The 19393-nt window shown below is 38.6% G+C and overlaps 1 protein-coding gene and 1 long non-coding RNA gene across 3 annotated transcripts in view; one reads left to right on the forward strand and one right to left on the reverse strand.

Annotated features, from left to right (window-relative positions):
* LOC138052044 (ubiA prenyltransferase domain-containing protein 1-like) overlaps positions 1 to 19393 on the forward strand; it is a 28016-nt gene that overhangs the window by 1780 nt on the left and 6843 nt on the right. Inside the window, exon 1 of the mRNA XM_068898397.1 lies at positions 1 to 317. This exon is cut by the window's left edge and continues 1780 nt beyond it. Within this exon, the coding sequence (XP_068754498.1) occupies positions 1 to 317 (317 nt within the window). The remainder of the gene's footprint in view (positions 318 to 19393) is intronic.
* LOC138052046 (uncharacterized) lies at positions 6230 to 10898 on the reverse strand. Of its 2 annotated transcripts, none has more exons than XR_011132983.1 (2): positions 9948 to 10898; positions 6230 to 9060 (listed from the first exon to the last, which is right to left on the reverse strand). It is a non-coding gene; the product is annotated as an uncharacterized lncRNA (long non-coding RNA). The 2 variants fall into 2 exon arrangements; XR_011132982.1 differs by having other exon boundaries at positions 9250 to 10898.

Here is a 19393-nt window from a genome sequence, read left to right on the forward strand (position 1 = left end):
GAGCTTAACATACATTGTGGAATATGGAGTTACTTTCTTGCGACCATAGCATTCACTACCTTAGCTGTGCTCTCTGATGCTCAGTTCAGGCAGGAATTTGGCGTTTTTGCTATTGGTATTCTCGCTTCTTTACTCCATGGTGGAAGACTAAACAACAATATCCTTGGTGAGTTGCTTGCATGCGGAACATTTGGTCCTTTGTCTGTTTTCTTCACTTACTTTGAGCAAGTTGGAACCACTCATGGGCAGCTGTCAAATTCTTGGATAATCCTATATTCTTTACCATTCACGTTTTTTACGGAGGCTATTCTTCACAGGTAAGACGTGATATTTTGGATAGAGAACACGTAATTATCACTAAGAAAGGTTGTGTTATTCATCAGTAGACATAGCAATCTGTTTCTAGAGACCGATGTTTCAGGGGCACCCAACGTCAATTTTTGGAAAATGTCTGTTCGGAAGACGATTTGAGATCTAGAATTTTTCGGAAAATTTCTTTTAACATTGCTTGTTTGCCTGCCTGTCCTAGGATTTTCGAACATCTAAAAAATGGTATAATTGCCCATTTTTAACGGATTTTTTACCTTAAAAAGGTCACCTAGAATTTTCGGGAGCCTTTTTTCAGGCTGAAAATTTCGAAAGGGTAAGTTTTGATCACTATAATTTTCGGATCACAAGACTTTCAGCTAGGAAATCCGAACAGATGAAAAATTTTTAGGGGATAAAAATATGCCTATATCTGCCGTTTAAGTGGTTTCGAACTATATTCTCGTTGGGCCCCCTGAAAGTTTCATTCCCGTATTTTGAAAGCCTTCTGCAATTCACTGCAAATCAATTTAATCGTTAAATTCGGCCTGGATGAATTTATAAACCACTGACTGGGCAGTATTAAAATTAATTATCGTTTTAATTAAACGTGAATGAGCCCGATGTAGTCGATTATGCGTGTAAATAATCTGCACAGGGGTCTATCGGAGACTCCGGGAACTTCAGGCCCGGCTCTGACGCCGCTCCACTCATGTGCCGGACCCAACTGAGGAATAAAGTACGGCAAAAGAGCGGCGTATGCTTCTGTTTGGTACGGCAGTGAAGTTCGACAGGGTCTGTCGCATTATACGGCAGGTTATTTATACGGCGTTCTTCTCATGTGCCGAACCAAATTGCATATATCATGATTATCGAAAAATCTTCCGGTAAGTTCTCCGAGAACTTGTTGCGCATGCTCGTACGTTTTACGAGGAAGAGGCAATGGCGAAAAAAGACCTTCAAGAGTGTAAACTGTGGAAAGATTGACCAAATGAAATGTTGCTGATTTTTTAAAAAAATGTTTTTAAAAGTTTGGAAACCTTGTTTATTCTCCGACGCGTTTCGTCAAGCTAACGTAGACTTCAGGGAATTTTACAATAATACATTAAACTCCTGCATTTAAGCCATATCTACTGGCAAAAATGACGTTCACAAACATTAAGGTTTGACCGAATTTCCGAAAGGGAACAGGCGCAGCTGTGAAATATTAGGGCAAGGCGTGAGAAACGATGTTTTGAGCCACGGTTTTAGCTAAAGCCATGCCATCACATTTGCCATCAGATATGGCTTAAATAAAGGCCTTTAGTGTATTATTGTAAAACTCCCTGAAGAAGTCTACGTTAGGTAGACGAAACGCGTCGGAGAATAAACAGGTTTTACAGATACAGTTAGCAGAGTGCTGCTCACTAGTTCAGTTTTCAATCTTTTTTTTTCAATCTTTTAGATACCCTAATACGAGTTATTCTCTCCTTCACAGCCCCCATCTTGAAAGTTGAATTGTGGCGCGAAAATATGGTATATCGGACTTAGGCCGTTCCGTTTCTCCCTCGTGAAATGAAGATTAGGCTCGACGCACAGTGCGCCGTCTGAATTATCCTGCCTTTACGAAAATCTGGATAAATTTACGGAAGTGCAATACTGAAGTAATTTGGTCTAATACGTTGAACCATAACTGTATTTCATCAATACGGAAATCGACTCTAGGTCGGGGTTGGGTACAGCCGCAGTCACGTGTGATGTCACGCAATGCTGTCTCAAACAAAAGTCGACGGGTCTGATGGAAATACGTGGGAAAGTGAGAACAACGATTCCATGATAGGGAGCGAATTAATCTCGTACCCAGATCTTCCACGGTCATAAGGAAGGGAGATCTGGTAAAATTCGATTTTGAGCATGCTCAGTGGCAGCGAGGCTCGAAACAGAAAGAAGCGCTACAGGCGATTGTTCTGAACGGTCAAGATTGTTTAATTGTCCTTCTAACTGGTTTCGGGAGATCATTGATTTACGAAATGCTTCCGTCACTTTAAGACAAATGTTACATCAGTGGGCAAGTCAATTGTTATTTCTCCTTTAAGTACCTTAATTGATGACCAAATAAATAAACTCAACTCAGTTGGCGTCGCTTGTACAGGTTTGCATGTTTGTGGTGCTGATATTGAAGATAGAGTTTTTGCAATTGACGACCTTCAGACTGGAAAGTTTAATTTAATCTTCACTCACCGCGAGGTAGCAGTAAGCAACAGGTAGTGTAGAGACCTATTTTCTCCAGCTACTATCAGAGAAATGTACATGTACGGGCAGTGGTGAAAGATGACGCACCTTGCATCATTGGGTAGTAATATAAATGTCTCGTTTTCGTTTGCCTGTATATTTGCAATTTGTTAAATTTGCTCTTCTCTATATCTGTGTCTAGTTGTAAATGCATGTTTCGTCAGCTCCACTGACAGTATTTTACATTTACAAGGGCATGTGTATTAGATTCAACTTTGCCACATGACATCTGAAAAGCTGGTGCGGGATTGCAGAATGTCAAAGTATCATGAGTGATTTCATATGATACTGACACTGATATTTTTATTTTTTTTATCATGATATTTTGATATATTGCTGGTGTTACAAAAAATTGATATCATCGTCACATATTGATATTTTGAGACTTTTCCAAATGTCATCATCATATCTTGTTTTTTTGATATTATCTTGACATTGATATTCACAAACTGACCAAAATACATTAGACTATGTTTATTCGTTGTTCTTTAAGCCATGAGACAAAGAAGATAACATCAAGATATTTTGATATTATCATGAGCTATAAATATATCGTAAGTGTTCTTTCTTGATATATTTACAATCGAAATTGCGCACTCTCTCAAAAATTCCGGAACACTGGATCTCTGGGAATTTAAGGTCAATGGGCATCTGGGTTAGTTTGGGGGTTTCTGGACCACCCAGCGTAACTAGGTCTTCGGGTTTTTGGCTTTCTGCATGCGTTTCTGGTTTCTGGGTATTTAGTTCTCTGGGTAACTGGTTATCGTGTGTTCTGGTTCTTCAGTTCTCCGGGCAACGGGGTCTCTAGGTCTCTGAGTCTTTAAGTCTCTGGGCAACTGCGTCTCTGAGCCAGTTACAAATCAGGGTGTTTAGGTCGCTGGGCCTTTAATGTACTTGGGTCTCTGGGTCTTTGGTCATGTGGTTTATGGATTTCTGGGTCGCAGAATCTTTGCGTCTTTGGGCCTTTAGGCTTCTGCATGCTTTGGGTTCTCTTGGTCTCTGGATGTCTTGATTTCCTTTTGTTTTTGTTTTTCTTATAGAGCATAAATTGCTTTTATCATTCCCGTTCATTCATTTATTGATCACTTTGCAATGTAATGCAACAATAAAAGAACTACAATCGAAAGCCGATATGTAATTTTAGCTTAAGACAGGAGCATTCATTTTCCATCAATATTTTTATCCACACAGTCAATTATGTACTTAGTTATCCTACTCCAACTAAGTTTATCAACCATGAACAAATAAAACAGAAATTCATGATCAGTCTCGCATAAAAGGGAATGAAACAAAATTATGATAAGTCCATGATGACATAGCCTCGCTTTCATTTTTTCCGGTTGAAGCATTAACCACAAACAATAATTTTCGATACTGTATAGATAATTTCATCACGGACATCTTCTGATATACTCAAATAAAACTCATTAAAATGGTCACGAAAAGCGAATTGCGTAAGAAGTGATAAATAATAATTCAATTATAATTAAACTCTAGGTGGCAATTTATGCCATCGTGACATATATGTCTCCGTTTAGAAAATTGGAACAATAAAAGTGGAGATGGGGATCATTTATTTTGCGTATAAAACGAAACTAGTGGGGTATACACATTCAAAATTGTGATATTCACTTTGTTAGTTTGATTTTATTAAGGTATTTAGATATTATCATGATATCAACTCATTGATAGTCTAGTAGAATATCAAAAAATCATTGCTCTCTCTCACAACGGAAATATCATGATATTATCAAACAGAAAAATAGTTGATGTTTCAAAAATGGTAGTATTACTTGATATTTTGATTTTCTGCATCTCTTACCTCACTCTGAAAAGTTATGACTGGTATGCTAATTTTTCAGCTTCTTTTATGCTTTCATAACTCTACATAATTGTATTAAAAGGGCTTATCTACTAAAAGGTACCTTTTGATTCAGTCTTCTTACAGCCAAATATATCAATCTTCTGATAGCCAAATTGTATTGCAGTGACTACAGCATTTCCTAATAGTAAATTATCATTTTGTTATTGTTTAGGGTGCACAGTTTCAGAGAAACTAGTAACATTTTCAATCAGTATTTGCCACAGCTAGGATTGTTGCCACGACAGCAACAGCCACAAAGGAATACCAAACAACCATCATACAAAGTTTGAATATGAAAGATCCCAAACAAGTTATTGCAAATCCTGGCAGGACATTTTTAACGAAGCACTGCAAAGGCCCTCATATCTTAAGGACGGTGCCTACTAATTAACAATATTTTTGCCCAGGTGTGTGATTATGCAGGAAATGTAGATCTTAAAAGGTGCTATTGAAATCCAAAAAGAAAATTTTTCAAAGATAATTCATGAATAATATTTGTAAAAAGCTTTAAAATACAAAGCAATGTATGGCGTTCTTTCTCAAATTGAAGCTTAATTATCTCTGGAAAATGCATGGTTGCCTCCAATTTTCATTTTGGATACCAAGAGTACTCACTGAGATCTTTTTTCTCCGGATAGTTTTAAACCGCGCAAAAGTATCCCTGTATTAGTAAGCATCACCGATAGGAAATCCGAGTATCTCAAGATGCGCAGAACGCATGCGCAATAACAACAGTAGGCACCGTCCTTAAGCAACACAATGTTCACCAGTTTGAAGAAATGCTTTTACCCATAGCGGATGAACGTACAACCCTCAATGTGAAAATGACTGTTACTATTATCGTCTTATCATTAGACCTGTACGAGGTTGGATATGCCTTTTTGGATATAACAATAGGAGATCACCAGTTTTATCCCATTGTGGCTCCTCAAATTCCTCAAAACAGACTGTTTGCACAGTTTTATTCTCCACAGACTGACAAAATGAAGAGTGAAATTTGTTCAGGAGACAAATTTGCCACCGTGGATTTTGGAATGGGAGTTGATTCTTCTGGTGTAGAGAGGGTAATCCATTTTGGGGTTCCCCGAACTATGGACGTTTTTTTCCAAGAAAGTGGAATGGGTGGGAGGCTTACGAAATCAACAATGACAGTGACACTGGTTGTAACATGTACATTGAAGAGATGCAACCCATTATGGAAGACTACTCCAAATATATTGTTTAAAAACATTTAGGGGAAAAACTGTGCTAAGCCACTTTGGAGTACTCAAGAGAAACACGGCTGTTGTGACATCTGCGTTAATGACTGTCAGTGCTCTGAATGGGTTGATTTGCGCCAAGATGTTTAAGCCATGAAGATATTTGTATCATTGAGAGTCACTTGCTTTTCTCGTCGTGTTTCCAGTTCCTGGCGTGCTCCTCCTCTTTCCGTCTGGATGAAGTTCTCCCATGTACGCACTTTTGCACAACTCTGCACTTTGTACGCACTTTTGCACACTTTACGCACACTGTACGCACTTTTGCACAACGCTGCTATATATTCTACATTCTTGTTCAAACGTACTAGTTTATCGTAATGCATGCATCATCGGCCATCCCCTGGCGGGGAGGGGGACCCCGGGCAAGGGAGGAGACTTTTAGATAGGGCTACAGAACAAGCAAAGTCAAGTAATTCCTCCTCATAGATGGGAATAAGACCGAGAAGCGAAATGCAAGATTAACATTTGAAGTACAGGTATACTGGCCAATGTAGAACTCAAGTATAACTGGAAAATACTACACAGCACCTTAAAAATATGAACTCTATATTTATTTAGAAATCTGTGCTAAAGGAGCGAGGATGGCACAGTCGGTTAGTGCGCGGCCGTGGTGCAAGAGGTCCTGAGTTCGATTCCCGGATCTCACATCCTTGTTTCGACTTCTTTCCGTTCTGTGTAGCTTAAGTACCTTTAAATACCCGTAAAACGGAGCACTGATGGCGAGGGGGGAGTAGAAAGAGCGCATCAACGACCTCAGGTTTGTCAGTTGAATTACTGTTACGAGTTATCGACATTAAATATGTTTGCTTTACTTTACTTTAGTTTACTTTACTTTAGTCACACAGTTACCAACACGCCATCCAAAACTAGAGTGAAACACAAGGAAATTATGACTAACATTCTTTTGCAAGGCATTAACTAGATTTTAATACGTCTGTGCATAGTCAAGCTGCACACATATCATAATAAAACTCTTGCAATTCCTCTCCATCTTCGTCAGTAATCCCCACGCAAGAGCCATGGTACCAGGTTTCACAAATGTCACACTGAATCATGAACCTAAATGAGAAAAAACGCTTTCAATATCTTTCTTCTTGTTGCTACCGCGCAAGAAAATATGCAGTCTTTCTCTCCTCTCTAGATATTTCCGGCTAAGTTCTCCTTCAGCACCTTTGACTAAATGAACTGGTTTATTATCACAGAGAGCACCATTTACAACACTTATGTAGACACCAACTGCTGCTTGCAAATTCTGCTTCAATTTAGTCTTATCCAGTTTCCCATTACTTTCGAAATTCGTATCATGAATAGTTATAGGAATGAAGAGATTCGAGTGTCCTAGCGCCAAACAACAATTTTGGAGCTCGACCTTACTAAGATAGGTTCAACCAGAAAATCTAGATATAACAAGGTATAGTTGTTTACCATGAATGATGTGATGTTCAGTCCACATAAACTGGACTTTAGAATGTGATGGTCCCTCATCAGAGGCCCCATTAACAGGTATGCAATATTTTTTTTCTTGCCAAAATCGATTTGGTCTTCAAAGTCTCCCAGCATTTTCAAATCAGCAGCATGTTGTGCAGGATTCTTGTGATGTACGGTGTGGGCCTTAACCACTCCAACACAAATTTCTGGTGTGGATTCAGTTTCTATAAACATGTACGATGAAGAGAGTAGATGTATACTTGTTTAAAAAATCGTTGTGCGTGGTGACTTAAGGTTTTCCAGTATCAGCAAGGATCTTGTGTTGCTTGAGAGTAAATGTCCTATTCAATCTAAAACCTGATGCATCATCCCTATTCAGGAATGTCATATATAAGTCACCCTTACACGTCATATAATCCAAACTCTTGTAGAATGCACTGCTCCAGTGGGCATATACATTGAGCTTAATTGAAAACCCCTTTCGGGCACGTGTGGACACTATCTTTGCAGCTCCAAAATACCTCCTAACAGAGAGCCTTCTTCTTTTTCGAGCGCAACACAACTGCACAATTTTACCATAGCCAAATCTAGTACCATATTTGTTCTCCAGGTGTGACATGATCCGATTGTATGTGATTTTCGGCCCTCTCCTTGTATTTCCTGTGAAACAACGAACTCCAGTTCTCCTCCAAGAATCTGCCCCAATGCGATTTTCACGGGCATAATCTTCAATATCCGTTCGATTTTTGGGATATTTTTGCAAGGTCTTACTGACACGCTTTGGTATTTTTCTTCTATACAGAAAACGTTTGTCGACTTCTTAGACGCCTTCTGTACCTTTTGAAAACAAGACGTTGTTCCTTCACTTTCTCCTGCATATCTCTGTTCATAGTTTGAGATTGGCATAATTGAACCCAGTCCTCTGGGTTATCACTTTCTGAGTCTGTAGTTACATCTGCATGCTCTCTTTCTTTTTCTCGTCTTTGTGCAAGGTATGCTTGTCGTGACTGCTCAACGACGGCGTCTTCTTCAGCTGCTAGGTCACTCGATAACAAAAAGTAAACAAAATCCATGAGCATCTGATCTAATGCCACCTCTGTGATGCTGCTGTAACTAAGTTTTAACTCTTCAAAAAAAGAAAACCAGTTTAGGTTGTTTTCACGCAGAGCCAAAAGAAGGTGCTGATTACTAGGGAATGTAGTTCCCTGTGTTGTGGTCTGTCTTCTGTGATGTATCATGGTTGGGAGGGTACATGCTCGGGGATATTAGCTACACCAAGCTACTCTAAAAATCCGAGGGTAAATAAAGATGTATAATATGATATATGATATGATTACTAGGATAAACAACTGTGGCGTCCTCTCTGTAATTAGAGGCCTCCTTTTCAGTTGGTTCTCCCATACTTCTCCCATACTTCTCTCACTCCAGCTCTCTACATACATGTCACTTTCTTTTTCAGTTCCATCAGAAACCCTTGTTCCCCTGATATCCTCAATGTCACTCGTCTTTTCAGTTCTATTACTTAAACCCACCATGGTATTTGTGTTTTAGTTTCACTAGAAACCTTTGCACTTGAAGCCTTGATGCCATTTGTTTCTTCAGATCCACTAGTCCACTCACAGGATTCCCCATCACTATCTATGGACAGTTCGGAATCTGAAGAATCAGAGGAAACAGTTGAAACAAAAGAACTCGAAGCATCTTGTGCAATTTGATTTATAGCTGCTTTGATCTCCTCATACTCCGCAACAGCGATCTTGACCCTTTCCCTTTCGGCATGAAAGTTAGAAATCCCCATGAATTTTTGTGCGTGACTCCCGGTCTGGCCATGACTTGCAGCCACATGAATGAGCCTACTGTCCTTTTCGCTGCTAGCCAACTCACACAGGACTTTGAGAGATTCTCTGCTCATCCCTGAAGTTACACTTTTCTCTGGGAAAAAGTGCAATACAGAAATAAATTCTTTACCAAATTTAGTTACCAATGTTACGGTAACTAATTACCGGCAGACAAATAATAACCTCGCTATTGCCACGAAACACAATTTATTTAACTGTAAACAACGGGCGACAACTTAACTCGAGCTAACGACTACTCTTAGAACTACCTCACTACAATTACCTGAATACTTATCTACGCTTATCTGACCGCAGGCAAAGTACTGTCTTCTTTGACGAAATCTCCGGAAGACTTCTTTCACAGTATCGCACTCCACGGAAACCAACTATAGACTTGACAGCAGAATGTCAGAATCACACACGAAAGGGGAAATCCCTTCGCTTGTCACTTGTCACGCAATATCACTTGGAAATCACAAACAGAGAACGAAAGTCTCGAAACACAACAATCAACTGACTAGAGAGCCGCTTATATAAGTATCCGAAGGGAGTCTAGAAGTTTCCAAAAGTAACTATTTACAGCTATTACAATAAACTCTATTTTTAAATTTACGGGTCACAGACTATTTTGAAATTGATGAGTCACAGTTCTAGAAAATTCTTGAAACTACACATTGCGTGACATTGACTATCCCGAACTTTCCTCATAATTTCGATCCTTGCCACACCAACAACTGACCAAACACTTTAAATATAACCACAGGAAATTGAATCAGTCGTCGAATTGCCTTTTCAGAGTTGTACTTCGTTCTGAAATGCTTTCTTTACAAGGCCGCTAAGGGAATGATTCCACTGTTAATAATCTCAAATGCCACATTTATAATTGGCTTACAACTGGAACATTCTTGAATGTGGAAACATGCACAATACTTCTGAACAGCAACAACATACTCCTAGATATCTTTAAAATGTGTGACATACATGTCCTCATTGCCTTTACATCCACCACTCAGGTTTTGCTTCACATATTTCGTAAACTTCACGTAGGTGTCAGGTGTCAACGACCCCAAAACTACTGTTTAACAGGTCCGGTCCTTTTAACCAATAGTCGTTCAGTCGGTGGCCTTGACTCATATCCTTTCAAACACGTGCTATTAACTGATCTGAAACTTAAGGACGTTCGCGCTAATTGTTTGTGCGCAACGTTACTGCGCAGGTAACGCGACTGTAATATGTCACGCATTACTTCGAGTATTAGTGAAGTTGAGGTTAAAACCTTTGCAGAAACCGTGGACGATAAGTCTTGTACAGCGTTGGATCAGAGAAGATCGTGATCAGTCAAAATTGATTTAAAATATTTATGAAAGTCAAGTATACTACTGCACGACTGATATTCGCGAGGTTTTATCAGTCGTGCACTAGTCTACTTGACTTTCATACAATTTTTTCAAGCATCAGTTAAAATAACATGGCGACAAAAACGCCGAGGAAAAAAATCCAGGCCGGCAAAAGAATGGTACATTTATTTCCGAATCATCATGAAACTTCAAAGAGAAGTGAGCGGGAGGATGGAAAAGCTCTGGAAAAGGTAGCTGATCGAGTAGACTAGTGGCTGAAAGTTTGGAAAACTCGAGGACGAACCGTTGCGTAAATTTAATGGGGCTGTTTCTTTTTATTGTTTTTGTTATCCTACGAACTTAAGTTCAAAGTGAATGCATGTTTTTAAAGTTCTTTTCCTTTACTTTCGTGAAAAGTGAGCAGTATTTTCTCGATATTTTCGTCCTCGTCCGCTTGAATAGTGCGGACCTGCGTGGATCAATCAGCGATTGAATTTCACAAAAAAACACACTCCAGAGGATGAGCATGACGGCAATGGAGAGATATTATACAAAACACCAACCAAATGAAGATGACCCCTGCTTAAAACTTCGTTGCTATGCTCGAGAAAGGTTTTTTTTTTCGGTAAAAACCTTTATCTCTTCAACGATCGATCCTCTCTTGGGTTCCAGTCCTTGCCCGACATGTCACGCAAAAGCGTGACAAACGAACTTTTCCAAGAGCTTTGCAAAATCACATCGATTTTACTCGTTCAGATCATCGGTGACCCCTATTTTTTTAATCATGAATCACTTACTTTACTTACTATCTACAAAATATGATGAAATGAAAAAATTCTCACCGTAAGAAGTTATCTTTTTTTAACATTTTCTTTCCTCGTGCCATCGAATTCTGGTAGTGGTTGCAACGGATAGAGCTTACGAAAACGCTCGCCGAGGATGAACTCTACTGTTTACCACATCCCTAGCGGCATACAATTATCTAAAAATCTCACTCCTAAAAACCTATGCACGGAAACTTTCACTCCAACAGTTTATTTTTATGATTTTCGATGGATGAGCAGATGAGCCTACATCTCGCTATTATGACCGATTTCTCGAAATTAAGGCATTTTTCCACTGCCATTTTCTCCTAAACAAAGTCGGTGACCCCCATTTTTTTTTTCATTTTTGGAGTAAGTACTTTATGACCTAACTCTAGGCGAGAAATGAAGAAAATTTCACCGTAGGAAGATTTTGGCGCGAACGTCCTTAAGCCTTAGTCACTCAAATGAATTCTTAAAATGTCAATCAGAGCTTTGTGCATTTCCGGTATTAATTAATCAGTTTTACCGCTGTAACAAGCATCATCACTCGTACCTTGGCTTACAAACACTTGCTGAAGACACTACCTTTCTTCTAGGGTTAGTCTCTCCTTTTACTTTCCTTACTCGCTTCTTTTGGTAATCTTTAGATTGCCCTTCAGCTTTTTTCCAACTGGTCTAGCTCCCTTTGTAACTCTCGCTTCTTCTTGTTCTTCTCAAGGTTTGTGTTATTTACATCTGCTGCCTGTAAAATCCCTTCAATGTTGACAGTTTCTTTTGTTGGTAAAGGAGGTCAATTGTTTCCTTTATTGAAGAGATTGACCCATGGATTTCTTCTATATGGGATGATCTGGTTCTTTCTAATATGTACTTTCTCTTTGGTCTCCCACTTGAAGGCAAACCATAGTGCTTGGATCTTGATTCTTTTTTGACATAAGCGTATTCGTCTTCATTAACCTTTCTTCGAGAAAGATCAAATAACTTCCTCTTGTTCAACAAAAGCAAACTATCTTCTTGACTCAGTTCAAATGCAGCAGCATTGAGTTTAGTCTGGTACTTAGTCAAATTTTGTGACCTAAAGATCCTGGATTGGTCTTTCAACAAATTCAGATCTGCACTGAATTTCTCACCACTGTTATCACTGCATGCCACTTGACTGTCTTAAAGTTAAACAAAAAAAAGAGCAAATTATTTATTATATTTATGATCAAGTTAATTCTTTATAAATCTTTCATAAAATGATTAAGTCACCTGCTCTGATTGAAGTCCAAGACAGATTTTATTGTCCGCTCCTATAACAATTGTATGTTCAACAGGAGTCTTCTTTTTATCTGAATGAAATTAAAAGTGAAAAAAAAAATGTGTGTCAACGTACAGTCTTACATCTTAAGTGTTCCAATAACATATTTCGGAAAAAGTAGTCACTCAAAACTAAAAAATTGTAAACCAAACACTTTCTACACGTCTCTCACAAAATTATAAAATATTAACTCGCCAAAGATTCCACTGCAGGTTAAATTGGACGGGGAAAAGGTATCCTCTATGTTGTTATTTGCATCCAGTTACATAATAACAATCATCAAACAAATATAATCACAGGAATTCCAAACATCCTGAAAACTGACAGGTTTACGTTCCATTCTACTAGCAACATACCTTTCGGAATTTGAGCAGCGTTCACATCGTTTCCTAACATTGAATTCATTTACAAAGGAAAAAGCTCACTATTAGTAAATAATTTCCTACAGTTATATGTACAAAGCAAAGCAAGATGGACAAGGACTGACATAACGATACCTAATGATTCCGCCGGGGCCACGAGGAGTTAGATGAGCTCGCATTCTAGTGTTCAGCGGCTACAAATCTATGTACGTAAGACAACTTGAAATGACTTGTTTCTCTTAACGAAGTCCCCCGATTTTCCCCTGGTGTGAGGCGACTGAAAACAAAATCTCCCTGATTTTTCCCAACCTCCAGGTAAGATTCTCGTTCAAATCTCCCTATAAGACCCCGTAAAGAGTATGATAGTTTCCGGTCCGAGTTTATTTCCGATTACAACACAATCCCTCCTGATTGACGTCGGAAGTCAATCAAGAAAGTTTAAATAAATCAGACTGATTTGACGCAAAACCTAATTTAGCTCCTATTTCTGGGGAAAGTGGTTACAGGTACTGTGATGGCAGGAGATTGATCAAGAAGTCGCCGACCAATTACAAGATGAGAAGGTGTAATTGGAGTTTCTGTTAGCACATCGTAGACATTGGTCATGGGCCTGGAATTCAAAACACTTTCAGTTTCGATCAACACTGACTCTAACTCTTCATAACTCAACTTCGCATTTCCGAGCACCTTCTTGAATATTCCGATTTAGAGCAAACTTCTTAACCTTTGCCGGTCGGAAAGTTCTCCCGTTGTCTGAAATGAACAGGGTAGGTGGTCCTCTTCTACCGAAGAATCGCTTCAGCACTCTTAGGAACGAATTGGCGCAGAGATCTGGAGTAAGTTCAAGGTGCAAAGCTCTTGTACTTGGACATGTTAACAGGGGAATGTAACGCTTGTACATTTCTCCCTTGGATAAGTATATATTCTTCACGTACAAGGGCCCCGCGAAGTCCACACCTACTTTAGAGAAAGCCATTTCTTCTGAAGCCCGAAATGCAGGTAGTGGTAGAGTAGGTTGCGAGCTGTAGGCTCTTCCTTGTAATTTCTTGCACGTAACACACTTGGAAAGTACATCCTTAACAGCTTGTCTTTCTTTGATCATCCAGAATCGTGATCGGATTTCAGTAAGACTTTCTCCAACTCCATTGTGATTCACGTTTTTGTGGGACTGCATGATCACAAGGTAAGTCAAATGCTGCTTTCTAGGTAACAGGATGGGATGTTTTGTTGAGTACGGAAGTAAAGAGCTCTGGATTTTAACCTTGCATTGCAGACGTCCATTGGCATCCTTAAAGACTACTAACTGGTCCCAAGTCGAACTTGATTTCTCCTTTTCTTTAAGTTTGGCTTGAACGTCTTTGTACCAAAGATACGTAACAATATTCTGGCCCTCCATACTGATGTCAGTTGTTTCTGTCTTCCTCTTGAGCCTCTGGATGAATTTCAGCTCAAGAACTGTTACTCTGACAAGTTTACTGAGAGCACTAAATCTTTCTGGACAGATAACTTCTGAAATGTTCTGAAAGCACTGCAAGGTTATTGTCAAAACATTTGAAATTTCAGGTTTCCTTCTCGATTCCCTTGTTACTTCTTCTGGGAGTATTTTCTCACCGACTGGAGTATCAGGTAGGTTTGGCCATTGAACTTCCCTTTCTTTAAGAAATTGAGCTCCCTTCCACCACAGATCACTGTGGGCGAGGACAGAACTCTTAGACCCTCGCGAAACTATGACAGCAGGAGTCGACTCAGATGGACATTATCTCCAGTGATCCTTACTGCACAGACTTCGAATCTTCTGAACTAGATTTTGTACAAACAGCTTGAATTGTTTAAACTCTCTATTGATCCACCACCACACGATCTGAGAGTCAGTCTAATTGAAAACCGCGTCTATCTGCATGGTGTAGGTCAATACCTCATACACGGCTGTCATCAAATTCGCAATTGTCAAGGCGGCCATCAACTCCAGTCGAGGGACTGATTCACCGATCAAGGGAGCAAGGCTTACAGAAATGGTTCCAGATATTGTCAACCTGATGTCGACATTTGCTCCATACGCGGACTTCCTAGCATCTGCGAACCCATGCAGTTGAACAGACGTGATGTTTTCCACTTGAACATCACCCAGGATGCAACGAGGCACTACAATGCTTGAGACTTCCCCCATGGCTTGTAGTAACTTCTTCCAGCGCGACGCGAGACCTTTCGGCAAAGGCTTCATCCCAACCGAGTTTTAAAGGGGAACTCCGGAGTAAAGTTATTTTGTATCTTTGGCATCTGTCCTATGTCTCAATTTTTGATAAAATCAATCCCATATCGTTTCATTCGAATTAAATATTGTACCTGAAAGACGACCGAAAATGCAAATAAAAATCCGCCATTTTGGAGAAAATTTGAGCCGCGGTCAGTGGTCAGCAGCTCGCGGTGACGTAGAATCGTCAATTTTCCGCGGTGTTTTATAAAAGGCTGCTTCTTCATTCTTCAACTCTGCTTAAATTATAATTCCTAACGTTGTATCTGTATCTTCGACTGTACTTAAGCTTTGATTGTTTCAAGCGAAATAGTGAGCTTTTGTGTACCTGGTTGCCATAGTTATTGAAAGAAGACGAAGAAAAACGGGAACGCACGTACACTGTGACCTACCACAGGATCGCACAAGACGATCGCGCGAAGGCATGGCTCGACAGAATCAGACGGAAGAACATGTCACCACTTGAAAACAGCTTCGTCTCTATCGAGATAGATTTCCGGGAAAAATTAACAGGGGAAAAATCTAGGAGGGTCTTGAAGGATGATGCTATTCCATCCTTGTTTAGTTACGGCCTCGAAGCGAAAAAGCCGCGGTTATCAAGCGAACATTGCATTCAGCGACGAAGGCATCGAGAAGTTAGTGCTTGTCAGTTTGCTTCGTTTTTACTATTAATCAAATAAATTTGCCCACTTACATGTCGATGTTTGCTCACGCTTTGAACTGAGGGAATCACGCAACCCGATGTATAAACAATGGTTTCATGGTGACAAATTTCAGTGTACATCCGCCCAGTTTTAAAATATATTATGCTGGGTTTACTTGGAAAATAATGACGAGCTAACCAACCTTACAAATGACCTATAATCGTTAATTTCCGGTGTTTACTTTTCAAGTTTGTCGCTCTAAAAACAGGAAGAATTGACAAAATGAACTTAGGCAAATTCAAGGCATTCAAGTTGCATTCAAGTGAAAAGAATTATCTTGTATATTCGCATTTTAATTTTGTTTTAGTCACTTACAGAACTACTTGCTGCAGACACCGAGGACAATGTATCTTGAGATGACCCAGTGACTAATGAACCTCCAATCTGCATTGATTTGGAAATGCCTACTACAATCCCAGAAATGCATGATGTGGGAATTTAATTTTGTTTTGATCCCATTACCCTAAAAAGCGTGGAGGTTAAAACTGAGATGTGCAACACTAAAGGCAATGATAATGTTGTATGTGGTACAGCAGCACTCCCAATTAAATCCCATTGATACACCCACAGCAATTTTTCCAACCTATGACATTTTACATGTAACAAGTTTGATACAATCCCCTTACCACCAATGCAAGACGTCCTTGTAGATGAAAAAATGAATATACATGATGATGGTGAGAATAACAATGATGATGAAGATTTAGATCCCCATTGGCTATTACCAGATGATAAAAAATAGTTATTCAATGATGAGATAGTGTCATCTGAACATGAATTTGAATATGGCTCTCCAGACAGTGAAAAAGAATTTAATTGTGTTAAGTTCCTGCTTGAACAATTTACTGAAAAAGTGTCCAAAATGTGGGGGTGTGATCATTGACCAAAAAAGGAAAATGGCTGGGAGCATGCTATCAGTTGTCCTAACCTGCCATAATGGGCATACAGAACTGTGGGAATCCCAACCAGTTATTAAAAGGAAGCCCCTGGGAAACCTATTATAGGCAGCAGCCATCCTTTTTACAGGAAGCACCTTATCAAGCATCAGCAGGCTTGCATCAGTACTTGTTTCCAGTTGTTAACTGATAATTTCCATGAAAGATACATAACATAACATATTCTTTATTTAACGTGGGTAGAAACACTTAGCTGAAGCTATTTTACAGGTTTTCCACAAAATAATATTAAAGAAAAAGAAATATATACATAAAAATGTAAAAATTTGAATAAAATATCTAGTATGTAAAATTACAAAATTTAGGTAACTAAAATTTAATGTTCCTCACTTGTTTACTAAATTCTAAGCTTCCAGCTTTTAAACGCAATTCATTTGGAATACTATTCCATTATTTTACGGCGAAGTATTTAAAAGAGTTGCTTTGTAGTATTTACTTCGGGGAGTGATAGCATATTATTGCCCCTTAAATCGTACTTGTTATTTCTCATTTTAACGAGTTCCTTAATGCATGTGGCGGTAGTGCCTTGAAAACAAGCGTTTATGGTTATCAACATGCCCTGGACACGACAGTTTTCCAACATGGTTTCTAAACTTATTCGCTGTAGCAGTTCATGATATGTTGATGTTTTATCTTTATAAACATATCTTAATGCTCATTTACTTTTTATATTTTCTTTGTGTTTCTCGAACCACAATACAAACTTGTATTTTTCTTTGTTTATTTAATAGACCAATTCGGCTAACGCAATGTTGTACCCAATTCAAATCTCTCAGGGTTAAGGATCTTTGTGTGTTGCATTTGCATGATAATGTAACATTCATATGGCAACATTTGGAACAAAACGTTTTATTCCCAAAGGATCTGAATTGGGTACAACATTGAGTTAGCCGAATTGGTCTATTCATGGACATGTTTAAAACACGTTTTCTCATTCATCTGCGTAATCAGCGCACAGTTTGTAAAGGTAATGTCCGTGTTTTTCACAACAGAGGCTTCAACTGTTTATTTCAAGTAGTCACAATTTGCATTCAGTGGCGTCATGCTAGTTCCGAAACATGAACGGGTTTTTTTTTTAAATCTTTATTTTTATTTTTATAAATTTACTGTATTACTACGCTACTACATTATTACATTATTACGTTACTACATTACTACATGATTACATTATTACATTACTACCTTACTACATTACTGCATTACTACCTTACTACATTACTACATTACTACATTACTACATTACTACATTACTACATTGCTACATTGCTTGAATCAAGTTCGTCCGATCAAAAACTTAGAAAAGAAGGATCTCACATGGCTTCTGTCTAGTTTGTTATACAATCCATTTATGGGGTTTGGGGATATTTCGTAGGGCTAAAGGTAGATAGAAAGTTTGGAAAGCCTTCCATCTTAGGATTTGTTTCACGATGATAAAGGGCTATTAGATTTCAATGATATGAAATTTTTAATTCTTGAACGTTTTTCCAGAAAAAAAACTGGTCTCCCTACATGATCAAAAAAGGTGGATAAGAGATTTTCTCTTATCACTACAAAAAGTACAAACATCATCTGCATGATCTTATACCTATTTTGTTAAGAAAATCGTTTGTTGCTAAACGTCTGTGAAGAAGCTTAAACTGAAAAATTATTAATTTCGATATTTTTGTGCTGTTAAAGAGGAGTTTGTATATCACTTTCCAGTTAATGAAATTAGAACAGGTAATTTTTTTGGCAGCCAGTAAGTCATTTGTTTTGAGTTTAACTGGGGCTAGTCTGTTTAGAGTTAACGCATTTTTGATAAACCATTCTGTTTGTTTTGGTAACGCTTAGAAAGACATCAATAAAGCGTTCATAATTTCCTTTTGGAGGGGGCTGCAACTCCGAATCTTTTCTTATTTTTCTCTATAGTTTTCATTTATACTTATCGTTGGGTTGGTTGATATCCAAACACCCAAAGACTTTGTTTTATCTTTAATCCATTTTAAATTCTTTTCGGGACTGAGCTGATCATCACGACCAGTATAAGAGCCGAATCAAAGTGCCTCTGTTTTTTTGTAGTTGAGTTTCAGGCCAGATGTAGTGCTAAACAGTTCCAAATCATGCAGAACACTCGTAAGAGATTTTTCCGAGCCATTAAGGATAAGTGTGGTGTCGTCGGCATATTGGCTAATTTTAATTTTGTTACCTTTGATAAAAATTCCCTTTATATTTTTATTTGTCCTAATTCTTTCCGCTAATATTTCTACACAGAGTAAAAGGATGTAGGGGAAAAGGGGGCAGCCTTGTCTGACTCCTCTTTCAAGTACAAAGACATTACTTGCCCACCCATTATTTAAAACACAACTTTCTATATTCTGATAGCAAAGCCTGATCCAATTTGTAATGGAAGGTCCGAAATTAAACGAGTCTAGTGTTTTGCAAATAAAAGGCCATTCCACTGTGTCAAAAGCTTTTTCAAAGTCTAAAAAAAGTAATAAGCCAGGGATGGTGTTAGACATGAATCTGCCCTTAAGAAAGCCAGTCTGATCATTATTGATGATAATATTGGCGATTACATTTCTAAGACGATTTGCAATAGCTTTTGCTACTATTTTGTAGTCACAATTAAAAAGGGTCACCAGTTATTAACATAGTAGGGTTCTGCATCTCTTTTGGGTAGAAACTTAATTACTCCCAGTTTTTGATTTCCTGCTAGTTGTCCTTTATGATAGGCG

The sequence above is a fragment of the Montipora capricornis genome, chromosome 6 (genome assembly GCF_036669925.1).
Source record: "Montipora capricornis isolate CH-2021 chromosome 6, ASM3666992v2, whole genome shotgun sequence".
Taxonomy (NCBI): domain Eukaryota; kingdom Metazoa; phylum Cnidaria; class Anthozoa; order Scleractinia; family Acroporidae; genus Montipora; species Montipora capricornis.